Source organism: Pteropus medius, unplaced genomic scaffold (genome assembly GCF_902729225.1).
Source record: "Pteropus medius unplaced genomic scaffold, Ma_sr-lr_union100, whole genome shotgun sequence".
Classification (NCBI taxonomy): domain Eukaryota; kingdom Metazoa; phylum Chordata; class Mammalia; order Chiroptera; family Pteropodidae; genus Pteropus; species Pteropus medius.
Genome location: NW_024347862.1, coordinates 4,051,583 through 4,072,213, shown reverse-complemented (window position 1 = coordinate 4,072,213; position 20,631 = coordinate 4,051,583). Strand labels below are relative to the sequence as shown.

Sequence of the window (20,631 nt, the reverse complement as noted above, 5' to 3'; positions counted from 1 at the left end):
AAAAGCAAAAGTAAACAAATGGGACTACATCAGACTAAAAAAATAAAATCAAAATAAAAAAGCAATCTATGGAATGAATAAAATCTTTGCAAATATGCAAATCTGATAAAGGTTGATATCCAAAATATACAAAGAATTCATACAACAAAAACAGCAAAAACTAGAGCAGGTTGGAGAAATATGGCAGAGACGTCCTCAGTTCTCTCCCCTTGAAATAACGATAAACTGAACATCTAAAACGCTACAAAAAACACCCAAACTGCACACCAGCATGTCTGAGCATGGGATCTGCGCATAAGAGCTACCATAGATCAGAACCCTGGGTGTCAGGTGGTGGACCAGGAGAAATAAAGAAGCTGCCTCTAGCAGCTGCCAGAGCTCCCTGCAGGAGGAGGGGGAGAGGAGAAGGAGCTCCAAGTTCCCGTGATGAGTTCCCACAGTGAGTTCCTGGAACAGTCCTGCCTGGAAAAGCCACAGAGTCCAATCATCAGGGCAGAAAGCAGAGAAGCAAACAAGACCACAGAGGAACAACAGTTGATTTCTGCCAGTCACAGCTGTAAAACCAAGGCTGACCCGCAACCTCTGACCCCTAACCCAGAGGGGCCCTCCCCCATACCATCTGAGACAGAGCTCAGCGGAGCTCCAGGGAAATATGAGCAAATGCTGCCTAGACTGTCGCTGACACTGATAGGGACTGAAACTGAGGGTAGTGAGCATGATTAAATATCTACAAGAAAATTTAAAAAGCATTCTTACGGCTTTATATAAAGCAAAGATCCAAGAGGCTTAGATTCCACTTACTGGAAACCAAAAGAAAAGCGTCTTCATTGCAACAGGCTAAAGAGAGACCTTTATATAATAAATCTTCTTTCTGGAAAAATAGCAGAACACACTTCCATTAATGCCCAGGCAGAGAAATAGTCCATTAAACACCATGAACAACCAAGGCGACAAGGCATCTCAGAAAGAAAGAGAAAAATCTCCAGAAAATAAGCTTACTGACATAGAAATATGCGTCTTAAATGACAGAGAATTCAGGATAGTACTTCTCATTGAAAAAAATTCAATGAGATCCAAAACAACGCAAATCAATAATTTCAGGAACTGAAAAACAACTAGATGAGTAGAGCAAGGAGACTGAAATCCTCAAAAAGAAACAAATAGAACTTCTGGAGATGAAGAACACACTGCAAGAGTTGAACAATGAAATAGCAAGCTTGGGAAGTAGAGTCAACCAAATAGAGGAAAGGATCACTGATATCGAAGACAGAATCTAGAAATAAATCAGAAAGAAGAAAAGAGAAACCGAAGAATGAAAAATAATGAAGAGAAATTCAAGAACTAGCTGATACCATGAGGAGAGAAAACATAAGAATAACAGGCATTATAAAAGGCGAGGAAAGGAACAGGGATTAGAAAGCATCTTAAGACAAACAGTTGACAAGAACTTCCCAAATCTAAGGAATAAGCTGGAGCTTGGAATTCAAGAAGTCAATAGAACACCCAATTATCTCAACCCAAAAAGGCCTTCACCAAGACACACTGTATTAAAGTTATCAAAAATCAATGACAAAGACAGAATTCTCAAGGCAGCCAGGGAGAAAAAATGGTAACATAAAAAGGTAAACCCTTTAGATTATTATCCTTGGACTTCTCAGTGCAAACCTTCCAAGCCAGAAAGGAATGGAATCAAATATTTAAACTATTAAGTGAGAGGAACTACCAGCCTAGAATAATGTATCCAGCTAAGTACTCCTTTAGATATGAAGTAGAAATTAAGACTTTTCCAGACATACAAAAATTGAGGGAATTCTCCACTGTAAGACCTGTGCTACAGGAAATACTAAAAGATTTCCTGTTTCACCTAAAACGAAATGACAAAAAATATATATATACATAATTAGGAGTAAGGTGACTGGCAGGCAAATAGAAACAGAGGAGTGCAACTTTTACTAAGAACAGGACATTATAAGCTTAAATAATAAGAGAATTGTTAATAAGAAGATAGTAATGAGAGTTCAGCGTACATAGGAACAAATTGAGATAACAATGAATGAAAAGGGGGGGATTCAAAGATCCAAATTTGCAAAGGGGAATGGAGATAAGGCACACGCAGATGAAAATGGACGACTGCATATATATATATATATAACTATCCTTTACGTATTCATAATGCTAACCACATGCCAAAGGTTCAGAACCATTGTGTATAACATAAAACAAAAAGAGGGAAAATCCACAAAAGCCAACCAAAAAAAAAGAAAAGAGGCACAAGGACAAGGAAGCAATGGAAACACCAAGCTACCAGAAACCAAAAGATAAATGGCTATAAGAAGACTTCTATTTCAATAATCACCCTAAATGTAAATGGATTGAATTCACCAATAAAAAGGCACAGAGTTGCAGAATGGATCAAAAAACAAAACCCACCAGGTGCTACAGGCATTTAAAAAACAAATGAACAAACGAACAAAACTCAACCATATGCAACCTCCAGGAGACACATCTGAGCTCCGAATACAAATATAGACTCAAAGTGAAAGGGTGGAAAATGATATTTCAAGCAAAAGGCACTCAGAGAAAAGCAGGAGTGGCATTACTAATATCAGACGAAACAGACTTCAAAATAAAAAAGGTAAAGAAAGATACTGAGGAACACTTCATAATGATAAAGGGAATCATGCACCAAGAAGACATAACACTTATTAATATCTATGCTCCCAATCAGAGAGCCCCCAAATATGTAAAGTAATGACTAAAAGAACTAAAGAGAGAAACAGAACAAAACACTATCATAGTAGGGGACCTAAATACCCTACTGTCGGATATGGACAGATCATCCAAACAGAAAATTAATAAGGAAATAGCATCTTTAAATGATACATTAGACCAACTGGACATAACTGACATTTACAGAGCCTTCCATCCCAAAACAGCTGCTTATACATTCTTCTCTAGTGTACATGGAACATTCTGATCACATATTGGGACACAGAAATAGCTTCAACAAATATAAGAGGTGTTGAAATCATACCAACCATATTCTCTGATCAAAATACTTTGAAACTAGAGATCAACTGTAAAAAGAAAGTGGAAAGAACCACAAATAAATGGAGATTAAACAACATACTACTAAAGAATAACTGGGTCAGAGAAGAAATAAAAAGAGAGATCAAGAGATACATAGATACAAATGATAATGATAGTACAACATATCAAAACTTTTGGGACACGGCAAAAGCGGTCATAAGAGGAAAGTTCATTATCATTACAGGCCTACCTCCAAAAATAAGAACGAGCCCAAATAAACAACCTAACATCTTAAAAAACTAGAAAAGGAAGAACAAATGAAGCCTAAAGTTAGCAGAAGGAAAGAAATAATCAAAATTAGAGCAGAAATAAATGAAATTGAAAACAAACAAACAAAAAAAAACAATAGAAAAAATAAATGCAACAAAGAGCTGGTTCTTGGAGGTTAATAAAATTGACAAACACCTGCCTAGACTCACTAAAGGAAAAAAGAAAGGGCACAAATACACAAAATCAGGGATAAAAGAGGGGAAATTATGACAGACACTGCAGAAATACAAAGGATCATGGAAGAATACTATGAAAAAGTATATAACACCAAATTTACTAACCTAGAAGAAATGGACCAGTACTTAGAAAAATACAACCTTCCTAGACTGAATCAAAAAGAAGTGGAAAATCTAAATAGACCAATCAACAGTATGGAAATTGAAACAATCATCAAAAGCCTACCAAAAAGGAAAAGTCCAAGACCAGATGGCTTCACTAGTGAATTCTACCAAACATTCAAAGAAAATTTAATACCTATTCTCCTCAAACTCTTCCAAAAAATTGAAGAGTAGGTAATACTTCCCCTCATTTTATGAGGCCAATATTAACCTGATACCAAAACCTGGTTAAATAACACAATAAAAGGAAACTACAGACCGATATCTCTAGAACTCAGATGCAAAAATCTTAAATAAGACACTAGAGAACCGAATACAGCAACATATTTAAAGGATTATACACCACGATCAAGTGGACTTCATCCTAGAGGCATAGGGATGGTTCAACATACGTAAATTGATTAATGATACATCACATAAACAAATTAAAAAATAAGAATCATGCGATCATATCAATAGATGCAGAAGCCTGTGACAAGATAAAGCACCCATTTATGATCAAAACACTTAACGAAATCGGTATAGAAGGAAAGTACCATAACATAATGAAGGCCATATATGATACTGAACCCTCAGCCAATATTATACTGATTGGTGAAAAACTAAAAACCTTCTCTCTAAGATCAGAAATAAGGCAAGGCTCTCCACTTTCGCCACTGTTATTTAATATAACATTGGAGGTACTAGCAAGTGCAATCAGACAAGAGAAAAACATAAAAGGCATCCAAATAGGAAACGAAGAAGTCAAACTGTCACTATTTGCGGATGACATGATTCTATATAGAAAACCCTAAAGACTCCACAAGAACACTACTAGGAACAATAACCAAATATAGTAAAGTCTCTAGATACAAAAAACAACATTCAAAAATACACAGTGTTCCTATACTCTAATAACGAATTATCAGAAAAAGAAGTGAAATAAATAATTCCTTTTGCAATTGCAACAAAAAGAATAAAATAGCTAGGAATAAATTTAACAAAACATGTGAAGGATCTATATAATGAAAACTACAAAAACCTATTAAAAGAAATTGAAGAAGATACAAAGAAATAGAAAGATATTCCATATTCTTGGATTGGAAGAATCAACATACTTAAAATGACCATATTACCTAAAGCATTATACAGATTTAATGCAATCCCCATCAAAATTTCATCGCATTTTTTAAAAAAATTGAACAAAAAATCATCATATTTGCATGGAAGCACAAAAGACTCTGAATTGCCAAAGCCATCCTGAGGAAAAAGAACGAGGCTGGAGGCATCACTCCGCCAGACTTCAAATTATGCTACAAAGCGACAGTAATCAAAAAGACATGGTATTGGCAGGAAAACAGACACACAGACAAGTGGAACAGAACTGAGAGTCCAGAAATAAACCCATATTTATATGGGCAAATAATTTTTGACAAAATCGCCAAAAATGTACAGTGGAGAAAGGAAAGCCTCTTCAATAAGTGTTGCTGCAAAAACTAGAAAGCAACCTGCAAAAGAATGAAACTAGACTGTTGTCTATCACCACACACCACAATTAACTCAAAATGAATTAAGGACCTGAATATAAGACCTGATACAATGAAATGCATAGAAGAAAACATAGGAACTAAACTCAAGGACCTTGGCCTTAAACAAGATTTTATGAATTTGACCTCAAAGGCAAGGGAAGTAAGAGCAAAAATAAATGAATGGGACTACATCAAACTAAAAAGCTTCTGCTCAGCAAAAGAAACCATCAACAAGGTAAAGAGACAACCATCCAAATGGGAAAATATGTTTGTAAGCAACTCCTCCAATAGGGGCCTAATATCCAAAATATACAAAGAACTCATACGACTCAATAACAACAACAACAAAACAAACAATCTGATCAAAAAATGGGCAAAGGACCTGAACAGACACTTCTCCTTAGAAGAAATACAAATGGCCAACAAATGCATGAAAAGATGCTCAACATCGCTAGCTATTAGGGAAATGCAAATCAAAACCACAATGAGATACCGTCTCACACCTGTTAGAATGGCTATAATCAATAGGACAAGTAATAACAAATGTTGGAGAAGATGTGGAGAAATAGGAACCCTCATACACTGCTGGTGGGACTGCAAATTGGTACGGCCACTATGGAAAGTGGTATGGAGATTCCTCAAACTAAGAATTGATCTACCAATGGTCCAGCAATCCCTCTACTGGGTATTTACCCCAAAGACATGAAAATTCATATTTGAAAAGATATTTGCACACTGATGTTCATAGCAGCATTATTCCCAGTGGACAGGACATGGAAGCAACCGAAGTGTCCTATGATAGATGATTGGCTAAAGAAGCTGTGGTACATATATACAATGGAATATTACTCAGCCATAAGAAGAGATGAAATATTGCCATTTGCAACAACATGGATGGACCTTGAAATAATCATACTAAGCGAAATAAGCCAGACAGGAAAGGTTGAAAATCACATGATATCACAAATGTGGGATATAAACCTAAGGGCAACAAATGAATAGGAGAAACAAACAGAGACTCACGGACATGGGCAATGGAGTAGTGGTTGCCAGAAGGGAGGAAGGTGAGGGGAGGGGGAAAATTAAAAAAATAAAATTAAAAAAAAAATTATGTATATATAGTATGAAAAAAATAAACTGGTATTTAAAAAATAAAATAAAACATGATAGAGAAAAAAATAGAAATTACCTATTTAAATAGAAATAGAAAATCTAATTAAATTAGAAAATATAGAATTGCAATAACCCTGTATATACAAACCCCTGTGCCAACACTATCATCAAAAACTGTTTTTAGAGAATTATTTTTTTAATTATAAGAATCAAATTCCAAGATTCCATGCTATGTAACCCATGTCAAATCTCACTTATAAAGTTAATATAAAAATGAAAAAATAGAGAAACATACAGAAGTCACACAGAAATATTTTGAGGGGACCTATTATGTGGCAGGTACTATTATAAACACCAAGGATATTACCACCACCAACACAAAAAACATCCTGTCCTCATAAAGGTCACATTTTAGAAAATAAAGCTATAAAACTTTTAGAAAAAAACTTGGTGGGAATGCTTTATGACATTGGATTTGGCAATAATTTCTTGGATATAACAACAAAGGCACAGAAAAAAAAGGAAAAATAGACAAACTGAACTTTATGAAAATTTAAAAATATTGTGCATCAAAAAACACTATTAACAGAGTGTAAGTCACAGAATAAGAAGAAAATATTTGCAATCACATATCTGTTAGGGGATAATATCCAAAACAAATAGAGAATTCCTACAACTCAGCAATAAAAACAAATTAAAAAAAAGAAAAAGAAAAAACTACCCAATTCAAAAGTGGGTAAAGAACTTAAATAGCTAATTCTTCAAAAGTTATGCAAATAGCCAATAAACACATGAAAAGATGCTCAACATCACTAGTCATTAGGGAAACGGAAATCCAAAACACAATGAGAAACTACATCATAGGTTGACTATTTTTTGAAAGAAAAAAAAACACAGAAAATGAGTTTAGCATGAATGTGGAGAAACTGGAACACTTGGCACATTGCTGTTAGGAATGTAAAACAGTGCTGCTCCTGTGGAAAATATAATGAGGGTTCCTAAAAAAATTAAACAGATTACAATCTCATTGAACAATGCCACTTCTGAGTATAAACATAAAAGAACTAAAAGCAGAAACTCAGATATTTACACACCAGTGTTCATAACAGCATTATTCGCAATAGCCAAATGGCAGAAACAACCCAAGTATCCAGAGATAAGTGGATAAACAAAATATAGCACATACATACAATGGAATATTATTCAGCCTTAAAAAGAAATGAAATTTGATACATAATACAACATAAATGAACGCTGCACATTGTGCTAAGTGAAATACAAAAAATAAAAGGACAAATATTGTAGGATTCCATGTATATGACGTACCTAGAATAATCAAACTCATAGAGACAGAAAGTAAAACAGTGGTTATCAGGGACTAGTAGAAGAGTTATTGTTATTAATGGGTTGGGAGTTTCAGTATGAGATGATAAAAAGTTCTGAATATTGACAGTGGAGATGGGTGCAAAACAATGTGATTGTACTTAATGCCACTGACTTTAGAAAGTCTTTGGAATCTCTGGAAAACTAGCTGACATTGTTTATTAAAACTAAACGAATATCTACATCATTGTCCATCACATCCATTCCTAGATGTATATCCAACAGAAATGTTTATACATTCTCACCAAAAATAAGTACAATATTGTTCATGACCCCATTATTCATAATAGACAAAAACTGAAGCTAACATGTCTATTCACAAGAGAAATACAGTTAAGTGTGATTATCAATGGAATTCTATAAAGTTATGAGAACAAAGAAACTAAAAGATGTGGCAATATGGATACATTTCACAAACAATCTTGAACAAAAGATATCAGATACAAAAGAGTACATATTGTGATTCATTTACATAAAATTAAAAAGCAGGCCAAAGTAATCTATGTGTGAGAAGAAAAAGTAGTAATCTTGGTATGAGGTCATGTCTATAAGAAGAGATGAGAGAACTTCTGAGATGTTCATGTACTCAAAGGTTTTGGAGGCTAGTTACAAAAGTATGTTTGCTTTATTAAAATCCATTGAGCTAAATACAAATATTGTATACATGTTAAACTTCAAGAAAATATTACTTTAAAAATAAAACTAAAATAAAAAAGAATGGGGAAAAAAAGAAATGAAGAATATAACTACCAATAAGGGTGTACTAGGTAATTCATATCAAACCTCCAAATAAGGAAAACAAAACAAAACAAAAAAGAACAAGTTTTTCTTTAACTGTAAGAAGACATAATAAAGACTTCCAGTTTCTGGTACAACAAATAAAGAATCTAGAAATTGTCACGTCCATTTCACAACAAGAAAAGAAAAACTGAACAAGCTGAAAGTTGTTGAAAAGCAGCAACTCTAATATATCAGAATTGAGGTCACAGGGAAAATTGCTGCCCCAAAAACTGGTGAGGGGAAGTAGCCAGTGTAATGGTTAATTCTACGTGTCAACCTGACCAAATATCTGGCCGTGGGGTGCCCAGATATTTGGTCAAATATTACTTTAGGTGTGTCTGTGAGAGTGTTTCTAGATGAGATTAACATTTGAATCAGTAGACTAAGTAAAGGAGATTGCTTTTCCTAATATGAGTGGGCGTAATTGCCACTCCTTTTCAACACTGTACTAAAAATCCTAGCTAACGCAATAACACAAGAAATGAAATAAAAGATATACAAATTGAAAAGGAAAAAAAAAACTTTCTTTGTTCACTGATGACATAATTGTCTATGAGAAAATTCAAAAGAATTGACCAAAAAAGAAAAAGAAATTCCTTGAACTAATATGTGATTATAGTAAGGTTGCAAAATACAAAGTTCATATATAAAAGTCAGTCATTTTACTATATGACAGCAATGAAAAATTGGAGGACTGACACTACCCAACTTCAACACTTACTATAAAGCTACAGAAATCAAGATATTGTATACATGTTGGTAAGAGAATGGGAAAATAGATCAAGGAAATAGAATAGTGAGCCTAGAAATAGACTCATATAAATACAGCCCACTTATCTTTGACGATGAAACAAAGGCAACACAACAGAGAAGAGATAATCTGTTTAACAAATGGTACTGTAACAACAGGATATCCATCTACACAAAACAATGGTGTAGACATGAATCCTAAACATTTCACGAAAATGAACTCAAAATAAGTTGGAGTAAAATGTAAAACTATAAACCTCCTAGAAGATAACATAGGAGAAAATCTAGATGACCTTGTGTTTGGCAATGCTTTTTAAATAAAACACTAAAGACATAATACATGAAATAAATAATTAAGTTGAACTTCATTAAAATTAAAAACATTTGCTCTGCAAAAGACACTGTCAAGTGAATGGGAAGACAAACCACAGACTGGAAGAAAATCCTTGCAAAAGACATATCTAATAAAGGACTATTATCCAAAATATACAAAGAGTTCTTAAAATTCAATGATAAGAGAATAACGATACAATTTAAAAATTGGCAGGAGATCTAAACAGATAGGTAGCTCATCAAAGAACCTATACAAATGGCAAATAAGCACATGAAAAGATGCTCAACATCATATATCATTAGGCAATTGCAAATTCAAATAAAAGTGAGATACTACTACATACCAATTAGAATGGCCAAAATCCAGAACACTAACAATACCAAATGCTGGTGAGACTGAAGCAACAGAAGTTCTCACTCATTGCTAATAGGAATGCAAAATGGTAGAGCAACTTCGAATGATAGTTTGCCAGTTTCTTACAAAACTAAACATACTCTTACCATATAAGCTCCAATTTTTACCCAAATGAGTCAAAAATCTACACATGTATATGTATACAGCTTTATTCGTAATCATCCAAACTCAGAAGAAACCAAGATGTCCTTCAGCAGATGAGGATAAATAAACATGGTACATCCAGACTGTGGAAAACCATTCAGCATTAAAACAAGTGAATTATCAAGCTATGAAAATACATGAAGGAAACTTAAATGCATATTACTAAGTGAAAGAAATCAATCTGAAGCAGCTATATACTATATGATTCCAACCATATGACATTCTGGAAAAGGCAAAACTATGGAGACAGTAAAAAGATCAGTGGTGGTCAGGAGTTAGGGGGAGAAAGAGATGAAAGGTGGAGAACAGAAGATTTTAGAAGTAGTGAAACTACTTTTTATAATTCTATAATGGTAGATATATGTAATTATACACTTGTCCAAATCCATAGAATTTATAAAATGAAGACTGATCTGTAATGTAAACTATGGACTTTGGGTGATCATAATGTATCAATTTAAGTTCTTCAGCTATAACAAATGTACAACTCTAGTGAGGGATGTTGATAAAAAGGGAGTGGGCAGGGGTCATATGGGAAACCTCTGTGCCTTCCTCTCATTTTTATTGTAAACCTAAAACTGCTCTAAAAACTACCTTTTATTTTCCTATTAAAAGATTTAAAAAAAAAAAAAAAAAAAAAAAAAAAAAAAAATTTGAAAGCATCCAGAGAGAAATGATGTATAACCTACAAAAGAATTTCACTTGGAATTATAGACAATTATGAGACACGGAATAGAACCCTGTTTTATGGAGGCCAGAGGAAGTAGCACAATGTTTTTCAAGTATGAAGGAAAAAAAATTGCCAACTTCAAGGAAAACTTGTTTTCCTTTAGTCACACAGCACTTCTAACGCCAGATTTGTGGGTTTTCCCATACCAAGCATTTCTCCAGCTCTAAGCAGATACCAACTGTGTGTCTCACAATTTAACCTAATTCTGAAAATAACTGCCTAGGGTTAGCACAGACCCCACAGGTTAAGGGCCCAGCTCCCATGACTCTTTCCATCCCCATTTCAGATGCCAGTTCCAGACTGTCACCTGTACTTTCTGATTGATTGGCTACAAATCAGACCTCTTCCTGTTTGATAATTCGTTAAAACTGCTCACAGAACTCTGGGAAACACTTACTTTGGTTTACTGGTTTATTATAAAGGACATAACTCAGGAACAACCTTATGGAAAAGATGCACAGGGCCAGGTAAGGGGAAAGGGCATGAAGCTACCATGTTTTCTCTGGGTGCATCAGCCTCGCAGCACCTCAATGTGTTCACCGACCTGCAAGCTCCCTGTACCCCTTCAGTTAGTTTTTATGGAGGCTTCATTATGTAGGCATGATTGATGAAATCATTGGTCATTGGTAATTAACTCAATCTTAAGCCCCTATTCCCTCCCCAGGGGTCAAACCCTCTGTACTTATCTGCTCAATTTTGCTGTGTACCTAAAACTCTAAAAAATAATGTATATTAATAAAAATAAATTCTTTAATTCCTCAAAGAAACTACAAAAAATAAAAAGATGTATTGTCCTCTAAGGAGCATCAATTAAATGCACTGCTGACTTTATAACAGAGACCATGAAAGCCAGAAGGCAATGGCATATCTAAGGATACTGAAAGAAAACAACTGTCAACCTAGAATTTCATACCAGTGAAAATATTCCTCGGAAATGAAGACATTTTCAGATAAACGAAAGCTGAGAACTTTGTCACCAGCAAATCTACACTACAGAAAATTCAACTGTGTTCTTCACACATAAAAAAATAGTCTTGTTATTTAGAATTAAAATACATAAGAACAATGGCATACACTTCAAGAGAGAAGTAACTACTAGAGATAAAGGATTGTAATGTCTTTGCATTAAAAAGTGGATAAAAGAACAAGTAAAAGTACAAGAGAACATCAGTTAATAAATCAAGGATCCTGAGTATTCAGTAAAAGAGCATATATTTCTCAAGCTAATAGAGGAAAGGAAATGGACACTCTATCATTCCAAAGAAAAAATAGCAAAGAAAATAATTCTTTAAGAAAATGAAAAGCTGAGAAAGCAACCTAGCCTATCAGATATTAAAGCAGAGTATAAAACTAGAAACCCAATATTATAGTTAGAAAAAGGGGGTGCAAACATAACTAAAACACAAATATAGAATAATTAAGTATTGTGATGGTACAAGTATGAATAAGTAATATAATATAACCAATAATAGTCTATAAATAAAACTCATCATTGTGTTCTCAAACACTAGTCAAGATGTACTGATTCTGAGGTGAAGTGTTTATGAATCCATAGTGAACTATTAATGATTGAAAACTTGTTCAAGAATGAAAGAATGAAAATTAGCTTGACTAAAAAGAAAAACAGCCCTGCCATTTTCAGACTGGGAGGAAGACACAGATAAAGCCACATGAAAATAGGAAACACTGCTTTTCTCAAGGTTGTTTAGCAGTTGTCAATGTTACCTCTTTGAGTGACAATTGCTTTCTCACCATATCTAGGTCCCCTTTTTATACCTATCTATGCTTAAGTAGGCCCAATTGCTAAACTACCCTCACTTCATGACAACACTCAACCCCTAGTTAACCTCTACTTCTTTTAATCCTGTGTCAGAAACAACAACCAATCCAGAATTTATCTGTTTTTCTTAGACTCTCTTCAGAATCTTTTGGCTGGAATCTAACCTTACAAAGTCCCTTCTTCTCAACATATTGATGTTGAGACTGACACTCCATTTCTCTGGAACCCACTTCCTGAAAGTCAGTAAATCTGATTTTGTCAGATTCTAGGTTTGTCCCTGCAAAATTTTGGCTTATTAGTTGTTAATAATTTTTTAAAAAGAAAACGCAGTCTTTTTATAATGATAAATGTATTCACTGTATAAGACTGCTTTTATTCTGAGAAAATGCTCTTCTTCCTCTTTGAGTGACTAAGACTCTCTTATAGTTTATGACATAATGGTATTAATTTTTACTTCTCTAAGCAATGATACTTAAAACAAACAAAAAACTTGGCTGTCCTATTTAGACCACAAATGTCTTTGAAAGTTTAATAGTTCATAAAATTTCAATGTCTGTGAATCACTGCCATACAAAGCAACAAAATACTGAGGAAAAATGACACGATGTGTAAAAGATATTATGACAGTTTAGGAGGGAAAATGCTTTAAAACATCATCCCACAACAGTCACCAAATTAAATTCTACATATTTTTCTTCTAAATCTATTTTAAAGATCAAATCGCCAAAAAGAAAAGTAAACTAAAACTGGTATCACAACAGTAATGGATTAGCACTTCTAAGCTTAGAAGGCTAGACAGAAATTACTTATTTTTGTTAGTTTCAGCTTCTAGAATGAAGATGATTATATTATGTGCCAGGCCTGGTTCTCAGTGAAATCCATCTTCAAAGACAAGATTTGCTAGAACAGTATCGTATCCTGGAACTCATCACTGGACCTATGACTTCTACAGCAAGTAAGGATATCCAAGGAGTGAGGCCTGCTCCTTGACTGGACTTCTTCAGTACTTAGGGACCACCTGGGCTACAGCCATCTGTCCTGGCCATTGTATCTGAAAGTTAGACTCTTGCACGCAAACCACAGTGACCCTGTTTAGAGAGAGGCCTTTCAGAGCAGGCTCTACCTACAGGAGATTCTCAGGATAGGAAGGAGGACTCAGACATCCTAAGAATAATGAGGAAAGTACACATAGGGTCAATCTTTATACTGATCTAAGAAAGTCTCAGACCTAGGAATTCAGACTATAAGGTTCTTCAAATAATTATTAGGGGGCAGCACTCACATAGTGACAGTGTTGAAGCCACAGGCTTTCAGCTTCAGGAGACGGTCCTTCCAGTACTCCCTGGGCACCCGGAAATAGTGAATAGTACCTGCTATGATCAGGAAAGGAAAGCCATCTAGGGTGAAGTTTGAACCCTCAACTTTCAGACCCACATGGCGGTTTTTCATGCTGGTGGGAGTCAGGTGAGTTTGATTTATCCTGCAAAGACAAAGGAGGTGCATGAAGTCCTAGAGCTGTTACCCATGAGACAAGCAGGAAGGGCAGATCAGAAAGGCCTTTCTTTCAGGAACCCAAGGTACACCTTCGGTGCAAAGAGAAATTTCCCAACCCTTCCCTCTGAAACATACCTGTGCGAGAGGCCTCCTTCAAGTTGAGCCATTACCAACAACCCTGAAGACAGACACAGGAAGCCCACAAGTCTCACCAGGAAGGCCCACATGCTAAACAGACAGGACATAATAGAGGTCAGACACCCCTGATTTAGGGAATGAGGTGGTAGCTGAGCTAGGCCTTGGCCTTGGCAGATGGTGAGGAAGGTAAGGGAGACCCCACTGGAATGCAGAATTCTGCATAGCTGTCCCTTGGCTTCTGTACCACTGGACTCACAAGGCCTCAAGGCCATGTCTACTGACTGGAGGGACAGCTGTATAAGAGTCTTCTGCTAAATAACTGGGTTTTCAGACATCAGTTACATTTCAGAGAAGATCAAGCTTGTCAAAGAGGTTTTACAAAATAAACAATCTCTGGGAAATTCGCCACAGACATTCAACTACTAGAGAATAAACTCTAATAATTTGCTGCTTAGCAGGAAATTATTAGAGTCTGGAATGTAGAAGGACCTCCTCTGTAATGGGGTCCCAATTTTTGTCTCCAACGCAATTTTCTACTTCTCTGCTGCTGTAGGACACCATCTCATGAGTTCCCAGGACACACTTATCATTCGTGTGACCCATAATTTTCTTTATGCTGCTCATCCTGGGGCAAATGCTCTTCCTTCGTGTCTCAAAAATTCTAAGATCCCAAGATCTGCTGAACTGTGCATACAGCAAACTTCGGCCGACCTTAGGCTTCTAGACTAGAGGAAGCAAGCAGTGCGGGGTGTGGCTGTGTCCCCACCACCAAAGCAGTGCCTGAATCAACGCAGGTGCTCAGTAAATGTTTCTGAACAAATGCATGAGATACCAGAATCACTAAAACATCAATGTCGCCTCCATAAGCTTCAGCTCTACCATAGGCTTAATGAGTATCACCTTAGGCCGCGTACAGATGAGTATAAGTTAGGAAAATCAGAAAACAAAAACAAAAACGGGGCCCGAAGATTAGACAAGGCCCGAAGATTAAATTAGACAGACTGGAGAAGAAGTGCGCACACAACTCTCAGGGGCGGGATTCGGTTCACAGGTAGCAGAGGTGCAGGCGACTCTTCACTGCGGACGTAAAGGGTCCAGGGACACTGAGTGAGATCCGAGGACGCCCAACCAGAGATTTCCCAGGAGAGAGGAGGAGAGGGAAGAAGCAGAACCCCCAACGGAACCTGAATGAAGGGCCCAGAAATAAAAAATAATAAAAAAAAAAAAAGTCCCACATGTGAGCCTACTTCACTGACAACATTGCCGGGACTGTCGAGTAGGCACATGACTGGGAGAAAGCGACGACGCAGGAAATGCGGGAAGTCTCGAAGGTCGCGGGGGTCCGGGCCCCGCAGGGCACCCACCTTACCTGAGCCCCGCTGCTCCGCTGAAGAAGTCCCAGCTCCGGCCCACGCCACTTTGGGTAGAGGAGAAATAGGCGGTTCCGCGCTCCGACAGCAGCCTACAGGCCAGAGGCGGACAACGCCCACCTCCCTCCAGTAGACCCGCCCCTCAGGGGACCCGCTACCATCGAAAACCCCACCTTACCCCCTCCCCTGGACGCTCCCCAAGGAAGCCTGCCCCGCTCAGACCTGCTTCGAACCGCAGACCCACCCCTTCTCCGGAGCAGATTTGCTCCCCGAGACTCCTCTACGCCCACCCCCGGGGCTCCCCAGGTGGGCGCCTGGGGAACAGAGGGCCGGACTACGGGTTGTTCTGAGCTCCACTCCAGGGCAATGTTCGCCTCTGCCAGCCCCTCTACCCTCCTGGTCCCCGAGTCCCGGAGGCTCGCTCCCCGCTCGTGTCATCATAAGTAGTGACAACTAGTTACGCAGCGCCGTCTGCGCCCAGCACCCAGCACGTGCCCCGCCCTCTCGCGTGGCCTGCCTCTCTGCCGTTCCCGGAGCGCAGTCTGGGACTGCACAGGTGGCTGGCTCACGCTGCACAACAGAGACTGGCATTCTCGCTAGGCCGCTAGGCCGCTAGGCCGCAGCAGTGGGATCCTTCCCCTGGGAAGGCGCAGGCTCAGGCCGGTTTTTACCGCTCCAAACCTCTGTCAGCCCCTCCTTCTGCGTGCTTTCATCAGGAGTTCGCAAACTGCAGTTTCTCTGGTCAAGGTACTTAGGACACGGAGAAGGAGAACGCCCTTACCTCGGAGACTTGGGGGCCTCGTTCGGAACACTTTGCAAGTCGTGTTCACATCCTGGGGAAGGAGGCTAGTTTCTTTTACTGGACCTGCCCTATGGCTAGTACAGGCAGACCTCATTTTATTTATTGCTCTTTGCTGTGCGGTAAAAAAAAAAAAAAAAAAAAACTGCTGAAGGCTATGTTTTTTTTTTTTTGTATTTTTTTAATACCAGTGGAAAAGGTTCACTGTAAGGTATGACTCTTTATTGCCACATTTGCTCTATTAGGGTGGTCTGGAACCCAGCCTGCAATAATACCTCAGACCACAGCACGGGTGAACCTAATAAAAATGTAGCTGTTCTTGAGCGAGTATAAAATAGCTGAAAGAAGGGAGACTATCTCGTCTATTACTGGAGACTTCATTTTTAACTGTGGTCTTGATATGGGCCATTATTTACTAGATGTACTCAGAACTTTTAATCATTTTATTTCCTTTCCCTGGGAAAAAGCCCTTCTCCCTCAAACTCAGGTAATTACCCTGAAACTTGTAACTCGGGTTATTGATTAAGTAACTCAGGTCCTCTGTTATTGCTTAAGGATCACTGAAGCTTAGCATTCTTCACGGTCCATTGTAAGCAGAAATTGCCTTAGGCCAGGCAGGGCCATTGCAGTTATGGGGAGGAGGGGACCCTAACCCAGGACTTGCTTTAAGTAATATATTAACCAAGTCTGTCTTCCCTTACTAAGCTTATTCTTTTCATTTAATAAGAAAATCAATAGTAAGAAAGTTAATAGATATATGATTTAAATAACAAGTTTACATCTTTCTTCCTTTGCTAGGGACAGGGTGGCATTTCAGAGGGATACATCCTTTGGCAGGAGAACCTGAGACCCCCATCTGACTGAGACATAGAGGGAAAGAGCTCCATGAAACTCCAATAGGCAGGCATTATGACTCTCCTTAGCAGGAAGCAGATACAGAAGAGACCTCCTGTCCCTCAACTTCCATAGAAAGGGGTTCATGGCTCTTAAAGTTAGGCAGAAAAGATAGGGAGTTTCAGGTCCCCTGCAAAATGCTGAGGCCATGCTGTTCTAGAAAAGGCCCACCCCAGTCTGCCCACAATTAAGTATGCCAAAAGGCATTTTGGAGCTAAAAAGTAACTTCCACAAAGAAACAGGCAGACAGAGAATTAGGTACCAGTTTAAGCCTGTCCCTAGCATCTGCACAATAGAGACCAAAATGACCCCCAATCACCTGAGCCTCATTATGCCATCATTATAATATAATGCATATGCCCGAAAGTTCATTAATGTCATTATAGCAGACGGAATTCTGGGACTGAATGTGAGCAGAAAGTAAATAATGAGTCATAGAGTCTTGTCAATCTTAGCTGTCAATCAAGGAAGCCCACTCCTGTAAGAAAAGTAACTACCCACAATTAAGCAGCTATAAAAACCCCAAAGGCTTTGTTACCAGGCCCTTGAGCCTCCCTTCTCTTGCTCAGGCTGCTTTTACATCCGGAAGTGTACTGTTGTTTTACTCTCTCTTCCAATCTTAAGTCTGCAATTTAGGACTAGTCATTTAAAATACAAAGGCTAACCTATATGTCTGTAAGCCTTTGTTTTGCAGGACCTCGGCAGGGACCTTTAACCTTGGAAAAAACCTTGGAAAAAATCTTGTGACTGAGGCAGTATAGTTAGCCGAAGGAATTTCCCCCCACCCCACCCTAGGATATGGCTCTGGAATTTTTCATTTGTCCCTTACTCAGCCTTCTCTCTCTTTTGATTTCAAGTGTGAGACTCCAGTCTGAGACACAAACCAAGGCCTAGAGACAAGATCAATGGCCTTGGGCCACCTCCTCCCCTCTAGGTGGCATCAGAAAAGAGCCAAGATCTGGAGGAAGGCTGGGTAGCCTTGGGACACCCCTACCCCCAAGAAAACAAAAGCCCATAATTCAGACAGCTTGGGCAGACTCTCTGAGCGGCCGACACTTTTTTTTTAAGTGTGTACTTTTGTTTTAATAAAACTTGCACTTTCCAACTTGCTGTTTGTTGTGTCCTTGAATTTTTTCTCCCAGCATAAGACAAGAACCTTGTCACTGGAACTCAGGGTTGGGGTCCCTCTTTGGATTTTCACCCCATTGTCAAGCCCTCCAGCATCATGACCACCTTGAAACTGGTGACTAGGTAGCAGACATCATGGGACCAGGAACCACATCCTCATTCATGAACCCCTTCCCAGTTTTCGAAGAGCTATATAATCTTGTCACAAAAAGCCTTCGGGGAGCATTTTTTTTTCCTTCATGCTCCCTTGTGCACAAGCCTCTCCCCCACTCCACTAATAAACTCCATCTGCTCAAATTTATTCTGAATTCAGTGTTCATTTCTATGCCGTTGAGACTCAAGAATCTGGTTTTTTGAGTTCTGTTAATACTTCCTCCCATTCCAGACTTACAGAAGCTGAAGCTGGCACTCCCTGTTTAAGCAGACAATTCTAATGAAAGCTAAAGTTGGGAACTCCAGGAGTGCAGCTTCCTCTCCTCTTCCCCTTTTTCTCTGCTGGAGAGCCGTGAGAGGACCTGTGAGGGGCGACAGGGTAGTAGAGATGTAGGGGCACCTAAATTAATTTCATCTGCCAAGTACGGACTAGAAAATATAGTCGATAATATTGTAATAACTATATAGTGCCAGGTGGGCACTAGACTAATTGGGAGCATCACTTTGTAAATTATACATACATATATAGCATAGTGGTTAGAGATATATATATAGAGGTTATATATATATGTATATATATATATATACACACACACACACATATATGTATGTGTGTGTATATATATATATATATCTCTAACCACTATGCTGTATACTTAAAACAGATATAAAATAATATTGAATTTCAACTCTAATTGAAAAATAAAAATAAAAAGGTAAATTGAGATATTAAAATTTTTAAGGATAAAAATGTTAGCTATTATTATTATTGTTATTCTTATTAGGCTAACAGTTCCATATGTATGCTAAAATGAATAGGTTAATTAGTGTCAAACACATAAAATCTCTTATCCCTTAAAAAATTAAAAAATAAAATAAAATATTTGGCAGTCGTTCCATTATTCAATTTTCATGTCATTTGTATTATATTAAAAAAAATGAGGTCAACAAATTCTGTAAGAGCCCTGTTGCTTTTTGCCAGCTTATTCAATATTGAAATATCCAGTTATTTCAAAAAATAAATAAATAAAATTAACTTATCCTGTGCAGGCAGCCACATCTGGGTGCTTGTTGTGGCCCTTCTTTCAGTTTGCAGGAAGGGAGAGCGAGCTCCATTAAAAATTCTCACAGCTCGATCTATACCTAATCCTGATCCAGACTCCAAGAGTAGTTTAACCCCTCTTTATAGCAAATTTATCTGAAACTGATAAGAGCATTAGATAGTCAGCAAACTCCATCCTCAAATAGGTTAACTTCCTTCAGAGGCAGCAGTGCCTGGGTAACCTACATTTTTGGACAACACTGTATTTTCAAAAGTCAACTATTGATTGTATCTTTGTGGATCTTTTTCATTCCTTTGCCTCTACTACCAAAGAATTAAAACTTTGATTGATGTCCAGGAAGCTTTGCAATTATTTCTTCTCTATTGCTTTTTCTCATTGCATAATTACACTGGTCTCTTATCTCTCTCTTTTCTCGCTTTTTAAACTCCTTTTCTACTCTGGCTGCTGCTACTCTAATACATCAGAGGGAAAAACTATGTTTAAAATCCACTCTACTTATTGAATCTAAGCTTTTCTGTAGTTTTCTCAATTTACAGCTATCATGTTTTTTCAGCTATTTCTTAACAACTTCTTTTACCACTTGCTATTACCCTAAATTTCAGGGGCTGTACTTTCATTTTCACTGATGATCTCTCCTTTTTGCCTACTTAATTAAAGTTTGTTTATTTCAGCAGGAGATTCAGTCTTCTTCCATTCTCTGACATAATCTTTGGTGACATCTACATCCAGGATAATGACCCTTTTTAACCAAGCATCTTCCTCATACTGCTTCATCTACCAAATTATATATATAACCTCACTCGGTCAAAAATATTTTATCTCCAAGATGTAAGATTCTAAAATTCTACTTTCTGGCCATAGTCATTTTTTTCACCATATCTCCAAAATCTGCTTTTCATCAGTCTTTGAATTTCTAGTCTTCTAATCTCTCATTTTCTTCAGTTTATTACACTCATT

The 20,631-nt window shown here is 37.5% G+C and overlaps 1 protein-coding gene across 1 annotated transcript in view; it reads right to left on the bottom strand.

Moving 5' to 3' along the window:
- The window catches only part of LOC120615673 (beta-galactosidase-1-like protein 3), a 52,206-nt gene extending 37,711 nt beyond the window's left edge, over positions 1 to 14,495 (bottom strand). Inside the window, exons 1-2 of the mRNA XM_039878885.1 lie at positions 14,264 to 14,495; positions 13,917 to 14,114 (exon numbers count right to left, since the gene is read on the bottom strand). Of these exons, the coding sequence (XP_039734819.1) occupies positions 13,917 to 14,114; positions 14,264 to 14,373 (308 nt within the window). The 5' untranslated portion in view covers positions 14,374 to 14,495. The remainder of the gene's footprint in view (positions 1 to 13,916; positions 14,115 to 14,263) is intronic.
- Between the last annotated feature and the right edge of the window lie 6,136 nt (positions 14,496 to 20,631).